The 25,094-nt window shown below is 43.0% G+C and overlaps 2 protein-coding genes across 3 annotated transcripts; one reads left to right on the forward strand and one right to left on the reverse strand.

The window, feature by feature from the left end:
- Window positions 1-828: 828 nt before the first annotated feature.
- Window positions 829-7,802, forward strand: ENPP4 (ectonucleotide pyrophosphatase/phosphodiesterase 4). Of its 2 annotated transcripts, XM_084283604.1 has the most exons (5): window positions 862-899; window positions 1,686-1,788; window positions 2,301-3,162; window positions 4,103-4,273; window positions 6,548-7,802. In XM_084283604.1, the coding sequence occupies exons 3-5, from the start codon at window positions 2,343-2,345 to the stop codon at window positions 6,910-6,912; spliced, it is 1,356 nt and encodes a 451-aa protein (XP_084139730.1). In that variant the 5' UTR covers window positions 862-899; window positions 1,686-1,788; window positions 2,301-2,342; the 3' UTR covers window positions 6,913-7,802. The 2 variants fall into 2 exon arrangements, with proteins under 2 accessions (XP_084139729.1, XP_084139730.1); XM_084283603.1 differs by lacking the exon at window positions 1,686-1,788 and having other exon boundaries at window positions 829-899.
- Window positions 7,803-14,017: 6,215 nt separating this feature from the next.
- On the reverse strand, window positions 14,018-19,832 carry ENPP5 (ectonucleotide pyrophosphatase/phosphodiesterase family member 5; the record flags this gene model as incomplete). Its single annotated transcript, XM_084284480.1, has 4 exons — window positions 14,018-14,391; window positions 15,194-15,370; window positions 18,383-19,279; window positions 19,709-19,832. 4 exons carry the CDS (start codon window positions 19,830-19,832, stop codon window positions 14,018-14,020), a joined length of 1,572 nt encoding a protein of 523 aa, XP_084140606.1.
- Between the last annotated feature and the right edge of the window lie 5,262 nt (window positions 19,833-25,094).

Consider the following 25,094-nt stretch of genomic DNA (forward strand, 5'->3'; position numbering starts at 1 on the left):
AGTTCTCAGCCCAGCTCGCCTCAGTTCTCGACTTCCCTCAGTCCCCATCAGCTCCCCTCAGCCCCATTCCCTTCAGCCCCCTCAGTTCCTGACTCCCCTCAGCCCCACTCCCCCCAGCCCCTACCTGACCCCTTCAGCCCTCTTCCCCTCAGTTCTCAGGTTCCCTCAGCCCCACACCCCAAAGCCCCGTTCCCCCAGCCCCTATCAGCCCCCCCAGCCCCATTCCCCTTAACACCTCTCAGTCCCACTCCCCTCAGCCCCCCTCAATTCCTGATTTCTCCCAGCTCCACTCTCCCCAGTCCCTATCATACTTGCTACCCCCAAACCCCTATCAGTTCCCTTCAGCACAGAATCCCAGAGCCATTAGGGTTGGAGAAGCCCCCCAAGATCACCTGCTCCAACCACCCCCCTACTACCAATGTCACCCACCGAACCATGTCCCCAGGCACCACGTCCAACCTCTCCTTGAACACCCCCAGGAACGGTGACTCCACCACCTCCCTGGGCAACCCGTCCCAGTGCCTGACTGCTCTTTCTGAGCAGAAATGTCTCCTCATTTCCAACCAGTACTCCCAGTACTCCCAGTACTCCCAGTACTCCCAGTCCCTCCCAGTCCCTCCCAGTCCCCCTATCAACCCCCCTACCCCTATTCCCCTCAGCACTCCCCCAGCCCCGCTCTCCCCAGCCCCCCCCCCCAATCCTCCCCGCGTCCCTCCCCCCCCTCTTCCACCAATCACAGCCGCCCCCAGCGGGCTCCCCGACCAATCGCAGCCCTCCCCGGCGTCCCCTCCTCCCTCCCCGGCCGATGGCTGCCGTTTGCCCCTCCCCTCCCCGGCCCCTTCCCCTTCCCTTCCCCGGCCGCCGCCGCCGCTCCGCGCCCCCTCGGCGGGCACCGCACGGTGGGCACGGGGCTAAAACACCGGGGGAGGGCATTGAGGGGGGGCTGGGAGGCCTTTACGGGAGGGTTTGGGGGGTGTTTGGGGTGAATCTGGGGGGTTTGGAGCGAATCTAGGGTGTTTGGTTTTTTTCCCCCAAAATAGCGGGGTGCCCCCGAGGTGGCGGTGCTGGGCTGCAGGGGCTCTTCCTCTGGTTTGGGGGAAAATTTGGGGACTGGGGGGGGTCTAAGGGGGGCCTCACGGCCCTGCGGCACCTTCTGGCTGCTGGGGGTGTAGGGGAAGGTAGGGGTGTTGGGACAGAAAGTGGGGTGACAGCGCGCTCGGGGCACTGCAGGGGTAGGGCAGGAGATGTATGGGAGGGTAAACCCGAAATATTTCCATCTCTCTGTCCCTGGAGTATCTGACACTGCTATGGTTAGGAAGTTCTGTGCTTTTCCTCCTCGGATTAGCCCGGTTTCTGCAAATACCCTAAAGGAGCAAATTGCTGGAGTGGGGCTTGCCTTGGGAGCACGGCGATCTCACATCTCTCATTAATAATCCCGAGCTTCCTCCCTCTTTAACACCCTCTAAAATCCTGCTGCATCTCCCCGACCCAAGCACCTGTCACATGAAAGAAGTTCGAGCATGTCCTTCCTGCTGCCAGCTTCTCCTGACTTAAAAGGACAGGGAAAAAGCTCATAAATTATACTCTCCATCCATACTGTCCTTTAATTCCTTGATAAGAAATAACTTCCCTCACTGCACAGGTTACTAATGGTTTGTTGTTTTTTTTTTTCCTTTTTATTTTAGAGAGACATATGACACACAGAGAACAGGTTTAAATGCTGTTACGGTCGATGTATAGCAGCTCAGAAGGAAAGCAGAAGTAGCTCCTGGCAGTTCCCTGTATTGAGTAAGCAATAAGTCAGGAGGAGTGTTGAAAGGCTCAGAAGCCTTCCAGCAACTCCAGATGGTAGGAAAGGTGGGATGAAAAAGGAAATGGGTTGCTGGGCTGAGCACCAATGTGTGAACACGAGTCCTGACTGTGGAGCCAAAGCTGTTTAGTGCCTGTGCTTGAACATGCAAAAAAAAAAAACGTGTTGTTTGGCTTGGAGTGCAGAATGTTAACAAGAGAGACAAAATGATGGAATAACTGCTTAAAAAAAAAAAAAAGAGAAAACGATTCTTCATTTAGTCTGTGATGAAAAATGTCTCGCTGCTCATTTGTTTTGATACGTGAGGAGCTATGGCAATATATGGAAACTTCTGAAGTCAGCAGGGAAACTTTCTGTTGGCCTCAGTGGTTGTTTACACCACTTGTTCTCCAGTTAACCTCTACAAGGAAGATGTGTGTGATGTATAGCTAGTTAAACTGGTTCCAGCGCGCTTATTTTGAATTGAGTCTTGTCTTTTTACATTTTTCAGGTGCATCTGCTTAATTGCTGGAAATATTTTGAAGCATCAACCATGAGCTTGCTGCTAACCTTGCTCCTGTCTGGAATAGTCGCCTGTCGTGGTCACCCAGCTGATTCAGTGCCTAGGTTACTCTTAGTGTCCTTTGACGGCTTCAGGGCTGATTACTTGGAAACCTATCATCTTCCTCATCTTCAGGAGTTCATTGAAGATGGTGTGCTTGTAAAACAAGTTACAAATGCTTTTATCACCAAGACTTTCCCAAACCATTACAGCATAGTGACGGGTTTATATGAAGAAAGCCACGGCATCGTGGCTAATGACATGTATGATGCAGATACCAAGAAAACGTTCTCGCAGTTCAATGATTCAGATCCCTTCTGGTGGAATGAGGCGGTTCCAATTTGGGTAACAAATCAGCAGCAGGGAAATGGGACAAGTGCTGCTGCAATGTGGCCTGGTACTGATGTAAAAATTAACAATGCGACCCCCCACTTCTTTATGAAGTACAATTTTTCAGTAAAGTTTCAGGAAAGAGTGGAGAAAATTGTTACGTGGCTGAACAGCTCTGATCCAGTAGTCAATTTTGCTACGTTATACTGGGAAGAACCAGATGTGAGCGGGCACAAGTATGGACCGAACGATACTGAGAACATGCGCAAAGTGTTAGAAAAAGTGGATAATCACGTTGGTTTCCTTAAGAGTAAGCTGAAGGCCTCAGGTTTATGGGACACTATTAATGTCATCATAACGAGTGATCATGGGATGGCCACATGTTCTCCAAAGAAGCTGATTGTCCTGGATGACTGTATTGATCGCAGTAACTATGTTCTCATTGACAAGAGTCCAGTTGCTGCAGTGCTGCCAAAAAAGAGTATGTGCTGGTTTTTGTTTTTTAAGTTGTACATTGAGGGGGTTTTGTTGTTGTTTTGTTTTGTTTTGTTTTTTTAAGTAATAGATTGAGATTTAAATCTTGCTTACCTTCATATCTTTTGCAGGATGAGTGTAGCTAATACTGCAAAACCTTGACATAATTTAATGGAAAAGCAAAAAAAAAAAAAAAAAAAAAAAGTCTGTTTAGAAGTTATTTTGCTTTGGTAATCAGTGGGATGAGGAGCACTGTGTCAAATTACCTATGCAATTAGGCACTTAGAGTGCCAGCTCCCTTGTTGCTCATGTATTCTATAAGGTCGCAATTCATATTGAGCATGAAATAAGCACTCAGGTTATTCAGGAAAAAAAAAGTCATTGTTGAGACTTCCAACTAAAAATCTAAAATCAACTTTGGTTACTTTACAGCTTTCGTTTCTGTGAATGAAACTTGAGTTTTCATACTGTGAATTTGTTTTCTGTATCTCAGGGTAGTCTCTAACAGGTGTGACTCATGACACTGCTGGTCTTCTCAGTTTCCTCAGCTGTGGCCAGACTGAAGCAATTATAGCAAACAACATGATTTATAGATTAGCAAAAAGCTTATTTTCACTGCTTTTGCTAAAATATTGACTACTTTGATGTGTGACTGCTTTCTCTTGATTTCTCTGCTTGAATTTTTCACCCACTCCCCGCTTCTCCAAAAACACGGAGTTGAATTTTAGGTTTCAGACACGAAGTGCCTGGTTTAAAATGGGTGCAAGTTGCGAAATCCACTTTGATACATTTCACTAGGGATGTAGAACAATAATTTACTCTCTGCCTTTTAAAAATAATTGTTTGGGGGGCGGAGGGGAGGAAGAGATCTAGATTTAATGACAGATGATTGCAGTAAACAGGACATAATTTCCAACTGTTTCATATGCTTTTTTTTTTCTTGACAGATAAAAAATACGTATACAACTTACTGAAAAAATGCGGCAATCATATGAAAGTATATCTCAAGGAGGAGATTCCAGAACGATTTCATTATCGGCATAATAAGAGAATTCAACCCATAATTCTGGTTGCAGATGAAGGCTGGACAATTGTGCAAAATGAGTCTCTTTTAAAATGTAAGTCTCATTTCCTCGTTTGTGCTCTTTGTGACTTGCACTGGTGAACTGTTTGGTTTATTCCAGCAATTTGTAGCAGGTCGTAGCTTGCGAGTGGAGTCTTTGCACTTTAAGATCATCTCAGACAATGTTTTCCAGAACATTCTCAGCCTCAACCTGGGGTATTTTAACAGATGAGGAAGATAGGGGGTGTTCTGTTGGCTCCAACACTTGACTAAGTTCAGCTTAATAGCCTGAGATATGCTTTGCTGGCAAACTTGCCTCAGGTAACTCTAAGTCTGTATTCCAAGCTTTGACCAGCATGTGGTTTAAATGTTTATGCATAAAACCAAACAGAAAAGAAATATAAATAAGGAAATATTTGATGTCACTGTACACACGTTAGGGAACACAATAAATGGGAGGAAATGTTACAAATAATAGGAGCCCAATAATAATGGTCAAAGAAGCCAGAATTCTTTCTGTCAGGAAGATATCAAATAGCATGTTTTAAAACCAGTGACAGATGTTACTTCACACAATGCATTGGTAAATTATGCCCTTTCTTCCTGCTCTACTAATAACATATATATGGGTTCAGAAAGCAACTGGGCAAATTTTTGGAAGAGAAATCCATTAATAGAAATGAAATACAAAGGTACCAATTTCCAGAAAGTTTCTAAGCAGCAGAAAGCTGCTGGTATGCCAGGGCTAGCACTCAGCTAGCCCTGTGGCATGGTTCCCAGACTATCTCTTATGACTGGGTTTGGGGTGGTGGAAACTCCCAGTTTCGCTCAGCTTGTCTGCCCTTTGCACATTTAAGTCCAAATTTTGTCATTATTTGTACAGAAGTACTGTTTATGATGTAAGACGTGCTTGTATTTGAATTTCCCCTAAAAGTTTGCTGCAATCATCCTCAAACTGACAACATTTAACACCTTCAATTCCTTCCTAATAGAACTCTTTGTTTTCATGGTTAGGTTCAATGTAAAGTACCTAAAAATAGTTAATAACTGTCTATTTAGAAGTAACAATACTGTCTTGGTTGAAATGAGTCACTTGTCAAAAGAATTTTGCTAGCCACAGCTTTCTAGAAGCAGGAAGGGGATGTTTTAGCCTAAATGGCTATGTAAGTGTTTATTGTTCTCATGGACAAAGTGGTAGCACAATGATTGGCAAGTGTACCAATACCAACGCTGTTCCTAGCAGTGTTAGCACACGTGCGTCCTCCTGCAATAGCATTGTTCAAAATGAGTAAATAGTGGAAGGAAAAATATCTAATCAAATCTAATTAGATTAGATCTAACCTAATCTCAAGCAATATAAACGGTGCAGGTGTGTCTTCATAATAACAAACACAATGGTACAAAACGTTAAAAAGGAATGTTGAAAGTATACCAAAGTGATAAGTGTGACTTCAGGCAACAGGACTCGTGACATTTCAGATCGGAAACCTTTTAATGAAGTGGTTAAGGAGACAGTTCTGGGGGCAGATTTACTAAACCGATACTAAGAAATGAACTGTAAACCAAAACACAGTCACTCAAACTCTGTGCTGAGGGTGCTATGAGATATTTTGGCACGTAGAACACATTTGTCAGGCATGATATTAGGAAATTGGACTGTGGCTGCTTTTTAGCTGTTTATATTCCACAAAATGTCACAGTATTTCTTAAAAAATCTACCAAATGCCCAAGTACTGGTGACCTTGTAGCCACAAAGTTCTGTTGTGTGTCTGTCACAAGCATCACGATCCTTTGCCTGTTTTTGCTTTTGATTATGTAGGGATTTGTTTGGGTATCTAATCTGATAAATTTGGGTACCTAATCTGATAAGCATGATCTAAGAGGACTTTAATATGCACAAAGTGAACACCGTCAAGGGGAAGATGTTTGACTTTTTATGAGTCAGGCGCCTCTTAAGGGGAACTATCTTTCCAATATCCACAAAACACAAGCTTGCATTCCAGCTACTGACTTGTGGAGTGGTAATACCCTTTTCAATTTCAGCATGAGGAGTGTGAGGGTGGGAAACTGCAAGTGTCAGTGAGCAAAACAAAAAGAGATTAACTGGGGGAGGTGAGGAAGGAACATGGCTGAAGGCTGGTGTGGGAAAAGACTGCTGGGGAGTCAGGAAGAAGGAAGGGGCTCTGGGTTCCTTCAGAGTTTGGTCCAAGGGCTGCGTTTAGTTTCTGCATCAGTCCTTGGTTAAAATACATGCCTTTTGGGGGTGGGGGGAGTGCTCTATATGCAAACAGCAACTGCGATGTTAACTCTTGCATTTTCCTTTCTCCAGTAGGTGACCATGGCTATGACAACGCTCTCCCAAGCATGCATCCATTCCTGGCTGCTCGAGGGCCTGCTTTTCATCGGGGCTACAAGCAGAGCACAATAAACAACGTTGATATTTACCCAATGATGTGCCACATCCTGGGACTGACCCCGCAGCCGCACAATGGCACTTTCAGTAACACCAAGTGCTTGCTCACTGACCAGTGGTGCATAAATCTCCCCGAAGCTATTGGGATAGTTATCGGGGTTCTTATGGTACTGACTACTTTCACCTGCATTATAATAATCTCAAAGAACAGAGTAGCTCCTCCACGTCCATTTTCCCGACTTCAGTTACAATCTGATGATGATGATCCTTTAATTGGATAGCATGCAGAGAGCTGAGCCTCGCTTGCTAAACAGTGATTTCAGCAGGCAAGTTCAAGATTGCACTGGACGGCATTCTTTGATGCACTTTAATGGTATCTGTGTAAAATACTGTACAGCCAGAACCTGTTAACTTGTTTGTGTGTGTTACTTGACTAGTAGTCCTGTAAAAAATATTTTCAGAAAGAAATACTGAACAGGTTGCTTTTTGCTGGAAGAGATGATTTAAGAAAATAAAGATGTTTAATTTTTCATTCAGACTTTGAATGCTTCTAAAATGAAATTCCAGACTGTGAACTAGCAAGGATAGACAAAATGAATTTTAACATTTGTAAGTGATAATTATTTTTGGTATTAAATTTAAATTAATGTTGATTTCTTTTAGTGTTCTTGTACCTGTATTGGAGAGATTATTTTTTTTTCTGAGTTAGAAAAAGTTAGTTCAGTTTGGACACTATATTCTGATTTGTTCTTAAATCTGGGGAGAAAGGGTGGAGAGAAGGGGTGATACTTGTGTTTCCACCTTAAGCCAGCAATATGACAAGTAACTGGTGAGAAGGAGAAAGGAAGTCAGTGAGGAGAGAGCTGTTACGTATCACTTCTATGCTGGCAACTTCTAGCTTGAGCAATGAAGTGTCCGGTCCAACAGCTAGATCACTGGGCAGATGCTGAAGCTTCCGTGTGTGTCTGTGGATGACTCAGTTCTGCAGTTCCTGCACTAGGAGAGCTGAGACAGGACTACTTGCTTATCTCAAGGATGTTGATTTAATCTGAGAATCCTTGCTTGATGGGCTGGAGTAGTAAAATGGCTGCTTCTAAACACTGTGAAAAGTTTTTTTTTCAGGTGTGGCCTGCCGAATGTGTTATGGAATAAAGGTGGGTGATGCCCTGTGTACTGGCTGATGATTGTCTTCTGAAGGCTGTCATGTGCTGAAAAGGAACAAGTTGAAAATGTTGTCAAGCAAGGATTCCAAACTTTTGTTTTAATCTCTGGTAATTTAAAGAAAAAGGCTATAACTTCTTTTCTGAGTTAGGATGACCTTTTATCAAAGTTCTGGTGAAGACCAATGCTAATTGTCCTAATTGAACCTCTAGATTCCTTATTAATCGTTTAGTCTAGTAATTTCCCATACAAGAAGAAAAAAAAGGTAGTTTGATTTAGATAACCTTAGTACCTCATCCTTCAATGAGGAAGGAATGTGAGATGATGTTGTCAACGTTAACCCAGAAAGAAAACTACAGTTACAAAGTCCTTTTCCTACATGTTTGACAGTTTCATGAGCTGGTGAGCTGAAATGAGAGCTGTGGTACGTGGTAGCATGCAATACGGTTTCTTGTTCACAAGCTCAAATTCAGTGCAATTTGATGTTAGCCACTGACATCCTCTTAGTAACTGAATGGACCTCCAAGTGTGGACCTTGGGGGGAAGGGCTACTTTGAACTGCCCACTGAAAATATGATAAACTAGAGTTAAAAATGTGCTCAGGTTTTACCAAGTCATATCTCCTCTTGTCTGAGGATTCTGTTGTATTGATTAACCACAGAATACAAAAATGAACCTATTCTGCTTTCCTTTTCCATTTTTAACCTAATCATTCTTACTACTTCATTCTTTTTTTTTTTAACTCAAGATTAATCTGAACAGAGAGGCTCAGACCCTAGAGCCCCTTCAGAGGTTTTTCAATCTCTGCTGTTTCTAACAGCATACTAGATGTTTGACAGATGGTGTGATATACTGGTAACTGGATTAAGCACAAGTTGCTGCTCCTTTGTCTCCTGTTGGAAGATCTGAAATACTTGATTGCATATAGTAAGAAGCCAGGTTAATGCCTAAGGCCAAAGTGAATGTTGAGCAAGGTAGAGTGCAGGCTTAGAGTTGTGAAAGGGAGGATGCTCAAATTCCTCCCTCAGAGGGAGCTGTTGGATTCCAGTAATTCTGCTAATAAAGGCTGCCATCCTCAGAGGGTGGTAGAGGTGCTGGAGCTGCTTTGTGCTGCCTGTATTTGGAGAACCACAACAGCTGAATTATCTTCATCTTGCTGGCAGGCAGGGCAAGACTGAACTGTACTGTCCTCTGACCACGAGGGTTATTCTCCTAGATGCTAAAACAGATTAGCACAGCACGTGCTGCACTCTGTCCTTCCTCTCCTCCCTCCTGCCCCGCACTGTTAGCCTCACAGCATGCGATCCACATGCGTTCAGCTCCACGTGCATCACTAGGACAGGCCAGGCTCAAGGTTAACGCCCAGATTTTAATTACCAGGAGTGTAAATGTGCAGCGGGTAGCACTGATCTCCAGTAACTGCTGTAACAGATGAGGAAATTAGGCTTGAGTGCGTTGCTCCAGCTCGCCCTTGGATAGGAACTGCTGCAGACAACTGAGCTCTGTGAAACCAGAACGTGAGCAGCAGGAGCTAGCAGGAACCCTTAATGCCTTGTACTCCTCTTCCTTTTATCACTGAGAACAAAGCCTTACAGCGTGCAGTGGGAAAGAGTCAGAGATCTCTAATGATTACTCAAGAAATAGGATAAAACCATTCTGATTGCATTGCCTGTTATTTTCAATCCCGAAGATGAAATGTGCCCTGTGGGAGCGCTGAGCGCTCTTCCTAGTGCAATTCTTTGCTGCTGGCAGGGTGAGTTTCAAAGGAGCTCATCCATGTCCAGCCCTAAAGCCAGGCTTTTCAGAGAGATTACATACAAAGCCAGATAATCCAGAACGTGGCCTTTCTCTTTTGAGACAAAGGTAATGTACATGCAGTAATTTGTTTAAACTCTTAGCACCTTAAACAAAATCTGTACAAATTACTGCTTGTGAAAATAAGCTGCTCGTTTCTTTCTGAAGGGTGAATTCAAACCATCAGAAGCAGCTGTGGTTCCCCCTTCCTGAACACTGTGATACAGGAGACATCCCACAACAGGTTGTGGTAACCTTAACGGCTTGTTGCATACATTCAGCTACGTTCATACCGGGCTCATTAGGAAAGGGGAAGTTTTTAGTATTTAAACTGGCACTGGAGTGGAGGCTCACTGCTGGGAATTAAGTTTTACAGGGACTGATGTTCCATTTCTTTATTTGACCTCCATAAACCAAGTCTCAGCTCTGGGTGTAGAGGCCATAAAACACCCATCCCCCTGCAGTGCACGGGGGGATTTTTGTGCACAGCTGTAGGACTGAGCTGATTTCAAATAGCTCTAGGTCCAGAACATTTGTTTCAAAGGAAAGTTTAATTTTATGATAAATTCAGAAGTTGCTGGCTTATTTTCATTATCAGTATGATTTCACACCAAAGATCAGACCATGGGGACAGATGTCTGCTTTAACACGCAGAGTGCCAGTCTTTACTGAAGAGAAAAACAACGCGGCAATGGACATTTGTTAACTTTGTATGACTGAGACTGCATCACAGAAATACCATTCATTTGCAATTCTGCTACTGAATTTACTGTTTTCACTGTGCTCGCAACAATTTTCTTATTCTAACTTCTAATAAATGCTCAAAATAACCTTTCTGCATTACAGACATTTCATTTCTTGAAAGGTGCTTACATCAGCATAGGTAGGATCAAGACAGCATCTGTTGTGATAGCTTAAGCTGGGAAGATGAACAGCAGGACTCAAACTGCCTCGTGGTCACTGCCCTGTGCAGCTCAGGATTGTCTCGTGTGCCTGAAGTGTCACATGGCACAGCTCTTTGCTTTATAAAAGACAGCTTTTGTGCCTTTTTTTTTTTTTTTTTTTTTGATTGCATTTATTGTAAACAGTATTACTGTGGCTCTACCAAGGCAGCTTGGAAGAATATTTGTAGTACAAGAAATATTTGAGATGCATATGATTGAAGTTCATTGTTTCCCAAGTCATCCCCCATGACTAAAGAAGTTTTTTTGCCTTTTTTCTTTTTTTTTTTTTTTTTTTTTTTTTTTGAGCAAGCACTCAGTATTTGATAGCACTATTACAAAGATATATTTCAGCTTTAACATTTCCGACCAGGAAAGAAGCATTTGGCATCTCAAAGTATGCTTCACAGGTCAATAGTGAAGGACAAACACATGCACACAAGCTTCTCAGTCCCCAAGTTTATGCTACAAGTAGTACACAGTGTACTCATATCCACTTTCCAATTGATGTGTTCATACATCATAAGAAGTGTCACATACACAGATACCAAACCCCATGTCCTCCCCAGCCAAAAAGGTAGCCTGAAGAATCAATCTCACATCACAAGTCTGAAAAGCTGGCATTTTTCTCCAGTGGTATCACATGTGCTTTTGATTTCACTAAGAGCACAGACACGAGCTGAAAACAGTGTTCAGCACTGTCTGGGCAGGCATCCTCACAAGGTAGCTACCCAAGAGGTATCTGCAAACACACAAACAGTGAAGGGAACATGTTTAAACTTAAACCGAAATACCTGAATGCTGAAAGGCTCCCTTTGGTTTCCTAAAAACTATCATTTTACCCTCTTCAAAGAAAGGCTTTACAGTGCAACACAGGGCAGTTAAACTGAGAAGAGTTCTCATGGTCGCAGTCCCAGCCTGCTTTGAATATCGTGTTCCCCAAACTCTTTGTCAGTGGAGACCTATTGCTTTTCTTGTCATGGGAATAAATCCCAGCAGGGCTGAGCAATGCTGACCTTGCCCCTTCCTTAAAATCAAGGGTCACCTTGGCTGATTGTAGGACTGCGCCTGTCACAGTAAGAAAAGGGTTGAATACACATCACTGAGAAAATAACGCAGTTATTTTCACATCTGCCATAAGCATCACCATGAAACTACTGCAATAAAGACAATTTCTGTTAAAGCAGCATGTTCCAAAGTGCTGCAAACAGGGTGAATGAAGAAGCAACATATGATGGGGGGGTTATGACACCTTGAGAGGAAGTCCATCTCCAATATTCACCGTTACTCCCATAAAGCCAAAATGTTGATCTGTCTTTAAATACACACTCAGTTTGCACTGCATTTGGTTTTCAAGACGTAAATACAGAAAAATGCAGTCATTTGCCACCCATTGTGGATAGTAGGTAGGGGAAAGGAATTAGTAACAATTTAGAAATCTAGGTTTGCTTCTTAGGCTTTCCAAGGCTCTCTAGAAACTACTGAGAACATCACTACTGCCTCCGTTATTCAGCTTGATGATCCTTCAGTTTTGGTTGGTGTCAGCAAACCAAGCCCAAGGCCTACATAAGGGGCTGCTCCACTAAGGGCCAGCTTTCCAATGTCAGGCACTGCTACCCCAGAGGTTTCCCTTTGATGTTTTCATAGGAAAATGGTGATATGGTAAAACAAGAGAGAACATTGAACAGTGACGCTAGAACTGCAGAGAAGAGTTAGGTTGAGGTACAGAACACTTCACATCCCCACACCAGGGGCTCCGGCCTTCCAAAAGCTGCTGTTCCAGCTAGACCTTGCCTTGGCGTCTCCACTCCCTTCCCTCTCAAGCCTTCCCTGCACCTAGCTGTGGCCTCTGGAAGCTTTCCACATCTGCAAGACAGCTGAATGCCTTGCAAGTGTCTTGTAAAGACTGAGGAAACCAAGAGACGACAGCATGGCAGTGAGCTTAGCAGTAAGTCATGTGGCACTGCAGAACTGTCACTTCTGAACTCACCTGAATGCCATTCGTTTAGTCAGGAATTAAGTTTAGCAAGACAAATTCTGGATTTAGTTCGTTGTAGCTCCTTGCTAGGCCTGCTGGCAACCCTCCCATCTTCAGCCTGAGCTGGATAGGCACAGCATTAGCTAGGCACAGCGCGTCTCCCAAGGCCAAGAGGTTCCCATCCTTGCCCTCTGCTGGGTGCTGTGGATAAAGCAACAAAATTGCTTTCACAGAAATAACAGACTGAATATTACTGTGAATTTTAAAAGAGTGTTGTTGGTTTTTTTTTTCCTCCTTCAGGCATTGTGCTCAGAAGCTAAACACAAACAAAAACTAACTCAGAGGAAAGCAAAAACAGTTTGTAAAGAAATCTGATGACTAAACAACTTCTGTTACTTCATACTACATCTTTCATACATACCTTAGATGGTAGGTGAGAAGCTGCTGGGTAAGTGAGCTCACAAAACAAAACAAAACAAACGAAAAAAAAGACCCTAAAAACAGAGGCAAGATTAATTTCAGCAACACCCACAAAAGACTCAGAAACATACTTTTATTAACTCACAGTTTTATTGACTCAGAATCAACAATTTTCCCTGGCAAAGACTTTGCAAGAACAAACTCCAGTCTTGTATTCTTTTGTATCAAAGTGTGCTTCTTCAGATTTAAAAAGAGGGTTTTTATGGCCATTCCTGAAATTGTGTATTTAATCCTAAGTATATCAAACTCTAAGGCCCCACTAAGACACATCAGATAAAGCACAAGACAGCAAGCAGTCTCTGGTAACAGATCAGATTTTACACCCAGTGACAAGCTCAGTATCACTCTGAAACAAGCTTGCACATGCCGGTTCCTTAACCTATTCAACACAGTTACTCAGACAAAAACCCTCTTATGACAGAAATATGAAAGACCCCATTTGGGTATACATCTGTTGTGCTTGTATTTTGTATTTAAACTGCCAGCCTCTTAGGAACACCTAGAAAACATAGGCCAGTGTACAGGAGATGGTGGAAATAGTAAAGATCTACATTTACCTTAAAAAATAAAAATAAAAAAAATCAAGTAGTTTAATGCTGATTGCTAAAGGCAATACCACCTAGTCTCATTCAGTGACTTGTTAGAACCTAAGAGGAATATATATAAATATATATTAATTAAATCAGCACAAAAGAGCCTGAAACGCACTTCAGTTGATGTTATTTCCCTAATAGCAGCTCAGAATGAGGTATTCAACATCTCATTCCTACAAGTCAACAAACATATACAGCTTCCCAGCTATACCCCCAAAAGATTAAGTGCTTATAAGGTGAAACAGAAACATGCTCTTTCTGTGTGTACCTAGTATGTACTTCAGTGTACCAAAGGATCAGCATCTGTTTTCTTTCACTCTGAATGTTTATGCTGAACCTCTTCTATTAGTTTTTCTTTGTACAAGCTTATTTTAAGCATCAAGCAAGAAACAGTACCAAGTGTTACTCTAAAACCGCACCGTGCCTCCGCTGGCAAACATTATAAATCTTGTAAGAGCGGCCGGGCAGCTTCAGTATGTTGCACTTGCATGGTACTTGTTTGGTTGAGGATTAAATGCTTAACAAAATTTAAAAAAAAAAGCATAACAAGAAAGCTGCCTAGAAAGACTCCAACAACAGTAGCATAGACGTCTGCTCCCAAGAGTACAGGAACCCTTCTAGCAAGAATATCTTTCACATTGTTGAAGGAACCATTGTTTGGCAGGGGAGTAATACCAAGGAGATGGCACAACAAGGGGTACAAATCTGTAGAATTCATGGCTTCTCTGGTGACATTCTTTCTGAAAGCAGGCCCGACTGCCAAAAAAATTGGGTGCATTTCTTGTAAGTTGTTGTCATATCCATGATTACCAACTAGAAATAAAAGAGAGAAAGAGAGATAAAGGTCAATATTCCAACGTTGCAAAGCAAGCATTGAACCTTTTCCCAGAACTAGCATAATGCAGGAAAGGAACAGCCATCATCATTTATTCTTGCAGAGATTTAATAGGAAAAAAATTGGTCAACAGCACAAATATCCCCTAGTAAATATCAGGTCATAGACACATACACAGAAGATGCCTTAAAAACAACTTAAGAGCTCATTAAAATAAATAAAAAAATAAAATTCACATGGCAGTAACTCTACTTTAAATGGCATCCTACACCCAACTATCCTCAATTTCGGTCAAGGAAAAACGCTAACTTTGCAGCTGGACCAGTTCTCTTAGAAAAGGCTACATAGCTCAGTACTCCCAAATAAACAGCACACAACAGAACACTATTCATCCTCGATGAGTTCCGTCACATCCTCTTTCATTTTCTGAGAAAGAGCTCATCTGCTTGCTAGATCTCACAGGGAGACCTCAAGTTATATGGTCACTAAACCACGTGAATGGTCTTATCTCATTAGGTTTAACTTTTTGAAAGACTAAGTCCAGTTCCCTCTTCCTGAACAGCAGTGTACTTCCTACCTCATCGGGGAAAATATATATTTATCTTTACAAGTTAAAAATGTAATTATATAACTATATAAATTATACATACTTAGTTTTCCCTCCCACTCTTAAAAAAAAAAAAAAAAAAAAAAAAAAAAAACGTTGGTTGAGGTTGGGAGAGAAAGTACTATGTGAAGTTTCTGACTAGGAAGATAACACTGCAAAGACAGAATACTTACATGGAAAACCATCGGATTTATTGAATACGATCTCCCAGCCTTTATCAGCCACAGCTAAGATTGGCTGAATTTTATGGTTGTGCTTGTAATGAAATCTATCTGGAATCTGCTCCTTTTTATAAACAGTCATGTTGGGATGAGCATTGGCCAGAGCTTCATATACTTCATCCAGTTTGCCTTCAAACAAACAAAAAAAAACACCACCAAAAGATAAAACTATCGATATGTTTACTAAAACCATCACTACTTTAAATACAATTGTCAGGAGAAAGAAAAAAGGACAAAATGCACTTCCCTAAAGGGCACTGCTAGTTCCCTGTCTTTAAAGTGCCAAACAGAGGTGCCACATTGTTTCTTAAATTGCTTATTTCTGTTTTCTGAACTTTGCTTTCCAATAAAAGTCAGTGAGCATGCAGGGTGCAGCAGGACAAGCTGGGATGCCAGCACACAGAAGGGAGAAACCAAGACACTGCCAAAACATAAAAACAAGTCCAGGAGTCTGTATGTTTGAGCAAGCTTCTCCCCCTTCTGCCTCCTAACACTTAAGCTTAGATTTGTGCTGAGGATTGTGCAGTGGTTTTAGTAAAAAGCCTGTTGTATACCACCACAGAACCTCAGCTGTGTGCTATTTAAGCACCTTGAGCTACACCCATGCACAATCCACACCTCTGAGTTCACAGCTGCTCTCTGCAGACCAGCTGCAGTGCTTCAAGGTCTGAAGCAGGGCTGTAAGACATCCACCTCGTCCCTGTGACCCACACAGATGTTTTCAGCAGCTGAGTGGGATTTAGGCCCATCCTGCCACTTTGACCTACCATTTCTAGCTAGTCCTGCCTTCAGACCCAGCTGTGGGCCCTGTAAACTGAAAATAGTTTAATGTATAAAGTTTCTTATCTGAAACTGGCATAAAATGAGAATCACCAAACTTAAGAAAAACAATAAAGGCCAAAGAGAGGCAGCATAACTTCTGATATAACAGACACTAGCTACAGCAATGAGGAAAGGACTCCACACTCATACTTCCAGGACTACATCAGTAACAAAATTAGTTTACCTATGGCAGTCCTCTGTATGAAGTAATAGGGAAGAGAAGCCCCAACTATAAGAAACTGTGTTATTACACTAATTTAGTTATTTGAATTCATATATTTATATTTGATGCAAGAAAAAACCAGCACCACCAGCTGTGCTACAGGTGCCACCTTCACAAAATTCAAGTAGTTAACTCAGCACAGAACAACACACTGGAATGGTTAAATGGTTGTTTTAATTCATTTCCCTGGGGAAAAAGTACGCAGCCAGACAGTTAAAGTAGCAGAAATCTCTGTGTTTTTAAGCATTCAAAATTTTTCTGAATGTCTTGCTTTATCATTCCCTTGGCTTAAGCTAGGCAAAAGAAATAACTGCATTGAAAAAAAGAAAATCAGACCTATGTACTTAAGTATATTTCACAGTTAAAGTGAGAATGAATCGTACTGTTTTACAATAAAATCAATTAGTAAAGAAGAAAGTAGTAATTTGAGTTGTGCTAAAAACTAATTCTTGCTCACTGTTAGTGTATAATCGATAGCTGAACCTCTGGGCAAGAAACAAATCCAGCTAATTTCTGAAATCCATTGAAATGGCTTGTTTTGTTTGTTTGTTTGTTTGTTTTCTATACACTATTCTGTCATCTAATTGTTGCTTAAAGAGACTTTTTTGTTGTTGTTGTTCTAAAAAAGGGCATTTTACTGGATGGGAGAATCAGGTTACGCAGCTTCAAGTTCTCATTTACCACATTAGGGGTGCTTCAGCACTAACCTTTACTTTTACAATAGCTCCTTTATTCAGTAGTGAGAACATCCTGGTCAGCACTACCACGTCTGTGCCCACTAGGATGGAGTTCTCAAACTCTGCTCTTCTGTCACTACCGAGAGAAACAGCGCCCAGCTACGAGCACATGAGTGTACTCAGGCTGCAAATGAATCTCGTTTTGCAAACTCCCACACTGACCTTTTAGTCTGCATTAGTAAAGGAGTATTATTCAAACTAAAAATGACAGCAGGCACTTGTTTACACATCGAAAGGTCACATAAGTTCACAAAGTACTCTCCCTGCTGGTGTATTAAATACTGCATGCTGTCCATTAGTGATGCAAATGTTACACAAATCTCAAAACACACCTTTTCAGAAGGCCATCCTATAACTCAACTTCCAAATTACTGACCCTGCCTATGTGAAAAATGCTCTTCTCCAGGCTAATGCGTTAGCCCCACATAGTAATAGCTTTTGGTCATAGAATAATGGGAAAGACCTCTAAATCATCTAGTCCGAGCTCTAACCTAGTGCTAAAGTCCGCCACTAAACCATGATACTAAGCTTTACATCTACACATTTCTTGAAGGCTTCCAGGGATGGTGACTCAACCACTGCCCTGGGCAGCCTGTTCCAGTGCTGCACAACCCTTTCAGTAAAGAAATTTCTCCTAATATCCAACCTAAACCTCCCCTGGCGCACCTTGAGGCCATTTCCCTTTGTCTTATCACTTGGAATCAAAATAAAGAGCAGCACCTCTACATCAGCAAGATTAAACAGACAACTGGCACTTCAACAACCCTTCAATGACTGCAGCCAGACTTCTGGTTTTGATTCCAGCAGTGCTCTTGTTCAACATTATCAGAGTAAAAATGATATGAACGTAACTGTCTCTTCAGCATGACAAAAGGAAAAAAAAAAATAAAAAATAAAGTGAACTGCAATAGCTTTTAAGTATCAATCAAATAGCTAACACAGGCTTTCTATTGATTGAAGGTGCCCATCTGGTCTCAGTTTACTGTGTGAGTTATAAATCTAGTTCTTCATCCATGGCTTCAGCATCTTGATGAAAGGGAAGACACGTAACACTCAGTAGCTATCCATCCGGAATGCCATTCATCCCTGATAACACCATGAGATCATCTTACTTCTCGTAAGGCCTAAAGGATATGTGGCAGTATTACGCAGAGACAGATTTGCTCACTTTCCATTTTAGAAAGTTAATCCAGGCTTTTGACAGAGCTGTCAAAAATAACAATGCTGCAAATACTCCTCGTTCAAGGGTGATGCCCTATCAGCAGCAGTGCTGCTACTACCACTGCTGTTAAGTAAAAAGCCTGTAGAGTTCTAACGCTCAATATTTCCTTCTGAGAATGTCAGTGCTACAGCTCCTACCTTCTTTTGGCAAAATAGCTACTGCAGGAGAGTGGTCAATGACTTGATAGAGCTCTCTGTTCACGTATTGATCAAGCTCAATGAGCCGCTCTGAGGATGACTGTGACATCCCATGGTCACTCGTGATGATGACATTTATTACATTCCACAGCTTCGCTTTCTCCAGTTCAAACATCAGGTATCCCAGCTTCTTGTCAATATCACTAATTATCGGCCCCATAAGTGGATTTTCTGGGCCCAGAACATGGCCCATCTCATCAGGTTGTTCCCAGTAGAGCAGACCAAAATTTATGGGTTCCTCCAATTTAAACCAGTCAATAAACCTAGCAACTCTGTCTTCAAATGAAACAGATTCATTGTAGGGCATGTAATAAGTCGGAAAGACTCCATGTATTTTCACATCTGTTCCAGGCCACATAGCTGCTCCAGTTTTGTGTCCTTCCATCTGGTTTGTTACCCATATCGGGCTGGCTTCTTCCCAGAACTTGGAATTATAGATCCCACTTTCCCGAATGGAGCTATGGATATCCATGTTGTTCAGAGAGAAAGTTTCATTCAGAATAGGGTCATACATCTCATTAGCAACTATACCATGGCTTTCTGCGTAGAGACCTGTCACCATTGTATAGTGATTAGGATACGTTTTTGTTATGAACACGTTAGTGAGCTGCTTAACGTGAACACCATTCTCCATGGCATAATGAAAATTGGGAGTTGAGACTTTATAGATGTAGTCCCATCGAAATCCATCAAAAGATACCAACAACACCTTGGGCTGGTCTGGCTGGAGAGAGACAGCACTTGGAAGAAATAGTAAGCAAGTCACCAGGACTCTCCAACAGCAGTTCAGGGCTATGCTGGAAGGTGTTCTGCCCCTCTTCTGAGGCAACATGGCACCTGCTGGGTAAAGACAGAAGGTTTATTTGCATTAACCTGTTTGTCAAAGCCGTGACAGTTTAAGAATGATTAGCTAAAATATTCCTTATATATGCATACCACTTGCCTTACTAACACTGGGAACTCCAAACATAGAAATAAGACCATTTATTTAACAGGTAATGATATCCCAATGTTTGAGATGGAACAGTAAGGCACTATAATTTGCTGAATGAAATACAATTCACAAATAAACTTCCTTAAGTAACACCACTACCCATCTTCCTCCTTTCTTCTGCATGCTCCCAATATACCAGAACTCCCGCTCTTACCACTTGACAATTTTAAAGTATTTTCCATATCCAAAGTTGTGAGAAACTGTCCTATGAGAAAGCTTCTGCTTGAAAAAGTTCAAGATGTAAACAGGGGCAGTTCTTAGCTTGGAAATACCAAAGTCCGTTTCCACCAGAACTTTATAACCCTCATATAAAACCTTGCGGCATTTCTCCTCCCGCACGAGTGGCAGCAGGCACGCTAGCATCACCTGGTAGCACGGCAGGCAGGAGCAGTACATGCTGACTGCACAGCTCCCATCAGGGAGGATGGGATCCCATCTAGAAGCCACTGCAGCTTCTCAGCCCCAGCACCCTGTATGGGATTGCCAAATGTGCATGGTACAATTTATAACAGGGAAGCGAGCAAGCAAGCTTTGCATTTCAGATGCAACAGTATAGCAAATAAAGGATTTTGCGGCTTAAAAAGTGTCAGATCTGTTTGTTAAACAAGAAAATAGCATGAACATCATATTCCCAACATTTCATCTCATCTCTAACCTGATCGTAGCTTCCCTGTGTAACCAGGCTCTTCATGATCAACTAGTTTGGATGCTTCCTATCCTACTGCAGGTAGCAGTACAGATAGCTTTACAAACAAGAATGTACAAAAGTCATACAAGTCAACGTGCAGTTTAAGTTCTTACAATTAACCACTTCGGTCTCCAAATAGATTGGAAAGAAGTGGTTGAAACACTCAGTAGTATTTTAGATGGCTCACAACTGTACTACATCTTTCAAGCATGCATAAATCCCATCATTCATCCATTCCAGTCAAACACCACTGCTAGCTAAGGGCAAAAGCAGCAAGAAAAGCATGGCAAGTAACAAGACCAGTGATGCAAATTCTTTGGAGGTACAATGATCACGAGACTCCATACCCTAAAGCATTTGCTCCATAGATAGATATGAAGCACTAATTCCTATCGTGTGATTCAAGGATATTGACTGATCTTACATACGATAGGCATTCGTTATCTAAATAGCATGACATAATCCAATACACAATTTCCTATCAATTAGATTGATCTCCACCTAATTGACCTAAAATTTCACACTGATGGAAAGTGCATTCCCTACTTCTTGCTCAGCAGTATCGTTTAACCACAAGACCAGATATTGTTCCATCTAATCCTGCACATGAACTGTACTTATACCACACACTGTTCCCTTGAATTACCCATTTGTCAGTAATCCTTTGAACCAGTTACTACTGAAATTCAGCTAGAAATTGGTGACTGTGCCACTCAATACACCAGTGTGCTACCCAATATATCTGCATGAATATTCTGGGCACATACATATCCTGGTTAAAATGAAAAGCTACAGCATAACAAGCACCTCGATATTACTACAAAGATGGAAAAGTGTTTGTCATTTTGGTAGGACACAAGATATATTCCATTGGCTCTCATTCCCCAGCTAAATCTCTCCCCCCCCATGCATGCCCTGACTGGCATGTCTCCCGAAATCCTAGCCTGGAGCCCTGCTAAGAACAAGCTGACCCTTCAGAGGCATATCCCTGCTGCTGGCCTGCACCCTAGACACGAAGGCAACAGAATCACAGAATCACAGAACCACAGAATCATAAGGGTTGGAAAAGCCCTGAGATACCTGGTCCAACTGTCCCCCTACTACCAATGTCACCACTGAACCATGTCCCCAAGCACCACGTCCAACCTCTCCTTGAACACCCCCAGGGACAGTGACTCCACCACCTCCCTGGCCAACCCGTCCCAACGCCTGACCGCTCTTTTGGAGCAGAAATGTCTACTCATTTCCAGCCTGAACCTCCCCTGGCACAACTTGAGGCCATTCCCTCTGGTCCTATTGCTGGTTACCCGTAAGAAGAGGCCGACCCCCAGCTCCCCACCCCTCCCTTTCAGGCAGTTGCAGAGAGCAATAAGGTCTGCCCTGAGCCTCCTCTTCTCCAGAGCAAACACCCCCAGTTCCCTCAGCAGCTCCTCACAGGACTTGTGCTCCAGGCCCTTCACCAGCTTCGTAGCCCTGCTCTGGACTTGTTCCAGCACCTCCATGTGCTTCTGGTACTGAGGGCCCAAAGCTGAGCACATCACTCGAGGTGCGGCCTCACCAGAGCTGAGTACAGGGGGACAATCACCTCCCTGGCCCTTCTGGCTGCACTATTTCTGATATAACCCAGGATGCCATCGGCCTTCTTGGCCACCTGGGGACACTGCCAGCTCATGTTCAGGAGAGCATTGATCAGCACCCCCAGGTCCTTTTTCTCTGCACAGCTTTCCAGCCATTTTGCCCTGGGGCGCGCAGGCTCCTGTGGCTGCTGGGCCTGGAGCAGAGGAGGCTCCGGGGGAGCTCCCCCATGGCCGTCAGTACCCGCAGGGAGGTGCGGAGAGGCCGGAGCCGGGCTCTGCTCAGCGGTGCCCAGGGCCAGGCCCAGAGGCCCCGGGCCCAGCCTGGAGCCCCGGCGGCTCCCCCTGCCCCTCAGGCAGCACTGCTGGGCCCAGGGGTGCCGGAGCCCTGGCACAGGCTGCCCTGAGGGGGGCTGGGGTCTGCTCCTGGGAGAGCTCCCCGAGCCCAGGGCCGTGGGGCTGGGCACCCTGCTGGGGCTGGGGGGGGACAGGGATCCCAGGGGTGCCTCCAGACTCAGCCATGCCCAGATACAAGCTCACAGTGTGCTGGCACTGCTGCAGGGGATGGGGCAGTGGCCCTGTGGCCTTGCTAAGATGGCAGAACAAGAAGCACCCTGTCATTCACCATCGTGCGTGTGAATTAGCGCCTTCACCCCATGACTCCCTTTTCCCCTCTCTCTGCAGATGCCTGCTGTGCCAGGCCACACGCAAGGCAGTGGCAGCTTTGCCCAGCCGTGCTGCACTGCTGTGTCCTCACGTCTTTTCTCCAGCTTTCAGAGCCCAGACTTCTGTGATGCCAGCACAGAGCCAAAGGCAGGAAAACTGAGGGTTACGGTGCCAAAACGTCCCATGGCATTACTTTCAGTAAACAAAGGCCCAGCCCAGGCTAGCTGTACTTTGAACCAACTGTAAATGCAAGGAGTAAAATTTGCTTTCATTTTCTGGATGTCTGCAAGTGCTTCTTCAGTTAGGAAAAAAAATAATAATAAATAAGGTTTTTAATCCAGGTGTTTTCCGCCTTTTTTCTTCTCTTATGTTCTGAGCTCTAAATTTTCTGATTTTGTTCAGGCAGATAGATACTTTTTTCTATGCTGTTGTGGTGTTCAAGACCCATAAACCATGCACTGGGATGTAGAGGAAAATAAGTTTATTCTCTTAATGTCTCTAGAAACTGAACAGAAAGGGTTTCCCATCTTTACTATTTGAGGATCTGTACTATGGAGAGGTTCAAACCCCACACCTTGCGTATCTGCACGTAGATCTCATCCTGCTTCACGGCAGGATGTGGTTTCACAGCAGGTGTAGGAAACTATTATACTTTTCACTCACGCATAGGAACATTCTACTTCTTAACCACTTTATAGCTGGCACTGCTTAATTTATATGCCTTTCTATTGCAACCAGGCATCAGAATGCAAAGAAGACACTGTTGTGGTGGGTTGGTTAGGAGTCTTTTTTTTTTTTTTTTTTTTGACTAGTCCACACAGGATGAACTTGCTTGTTTTGTTGGTGATAAACCTACTGGAGGCTTCTGATCTCCAATGCTACGTTAAAATAACGTGGCAGAAAAGGTTTGCGTACAAGGCTGTAATCCGGGTAAGCTTCTGGCTTTCTCCCCTCCTTTTTGTGTAAAGTTAGGGCTTGGCTTCATGAACTTGCGGTGATTGAGCTGGCCAGGCTCATGCAGTAAGTGGCTCACTCAAACCCGGGGCAGTGGCAATGTGTGGTCATTGTGCCTATGCATTTTAAACAAGGCAGATACCTTCCTCCACGTAGAGCCAGCTCTAGGAATTACAGTAAGGGACAAGGATCTTTTGTTTTCTAAATATCTTTTTTTTTTTTTTTTTTTTTCCTCTAATTCCTCACTACTGTCGTTTTGCTAAAGAACTAGACCCTACCTGTTGCATGAAGCTTGGCATCCGATTCCTGGCAGCGATCTGACACCAGAGGCTTCAGAGAAAGGAGTAAAAAGGAAAAAGATATTATGAAATTGCACTTGTGTGTACCCTGTGTATTGAAATGTCATTGCAATGTCTCCCACTGTTGCTGTGTTTAAGTAGGAAAAATAGTACTCACATTTGTTAGTTCAACCTGAATTTTGGCCTTCCATCACTTGGATCAAGGGGCTGAGATGCTGCAGTAGAGACCTGCACACTTTGGCAGTGGCTGGAATTAGTCACTAGAGGTACAGGTGTATGGGGATTTAAGGTGTTGTTCTTAATGCCTGGAAATAGTAGTACTTGTCTTGGGTGCAAGAAATAAATCATCCACTTAATACATACAAAATGCAAATAAAGCATAGACAACGAGTCTGCTAATTCCACCAAAATGTTTAATACCATAATAGATTTTCACTGAAGTACAGAGCTAATGTGAATATTTGTACAAAATATGTGGTTAAAAATAGTATTGATTTATAATATATACAGATATGTCACATCTGTGTCAGAAATGCAGACACTTGAATGAGAACATGATTAATGTTTTTAGGTCTACAACAACATACATGAAATATTTCTGCAGCTACCCACAGTAGGACAAGTTGCCAAGTCGACACTTAAGGACCCATCCGTCATTACAGATGACGTTCCTTTCAAAAGTTTCTGAACAAAAACTCTGCTCCAAAATGGATTCAGAACATTCACCTCCATTAACCAAACAGTGAAGAGAACACATCTCTCTGACACTAATGTGGACACAACTTTCTCGTACAAGATTAATGATCAGTTACAATGATTTGTTAAAACAAGGCTGCTGTTCTGGTGTGTGATAATAGAGAATTTTAATCCTGCTTGGTAGATACTCTTACCGAGGTGAGTGAGGAAGCCCCTGGCTCAGGGACAGCAATGGGCCCTTCTTAATACAGCTCTCAATTAGATGGATTTAAATCCTGAAGTCTGTCTTAAGGTCCTGAATGCCTTCATTTTCCATTAACTTTGAGGCTGCTCAGCACTTTTCATCCTTACTCTAGCAAGAATCTCACCTACAAACGTCCCAAATTCTAGGATCTGCAGCCACTGCACCAGTGCCCAATCCTGCATTAAAAGGATCCACAGGTGACTCATACCGCAGCCCTAGAAGCTCTTTGTAGCAACTAACAAGTTGACAAAAGGGGGAAGAGATGAATTCAAGTGTTTTTTTCTTTCTTTGTTGTTTTTTAAATGCTTTCTGAGCATCTCTGCAGTGAAGACAGTTCGGGGCTCTTGCCTTTGCATGAGGAGTGTTACCTCTATTCTGCCTCCAGTGCAAGCTCCCCTCCCCTCCGAACCAAATACACCTGACATGTCAAAAGGCATGTGGGAAAGAGCTTTTACAACACTTCCTCCCTTGTAATTTTACCCCTGAATGCAGCAGTCTAAATGTATTTAAAAATAGAGCACAGCTCACTGTAGAAGA

This window comes from Netta rufina, assembly GCF_964035555.1.
Source record: "Netta rufina genome assembly, chromosome: 3".
Lineage (NCBI taxonomy): Eukaryota > Metazoa > Chordata > Aves > Anseriformes > Anatidae > Netta > Netta rufina.

Excerpts from the sequence above, each read along its gene's own strand:
- ENPP4 (XM_084283603.1), top strand. The coding sequence starts at position 2,343 with ATGAGCTTGCTGCTAACCTTGCTCCTGTCTGGAATAGTCGCCTGTCGT. Across the intron at positions 3,163-4,102 it reads TGCAGTGCTGCCAAAAAAGA|ATAAAAAATACGTATACAAC; the intron begins GTATGTGCTGGT and ends TTTTCTTGACAG. Across the intron at positions 4,274-6,547 it reads AAATGAGTCTCTTTTAAAAT|TAGGTGACCATGGCTATGAC; the intron begins GTAAGTCTCATT and ends TCCTTTCTCCAG.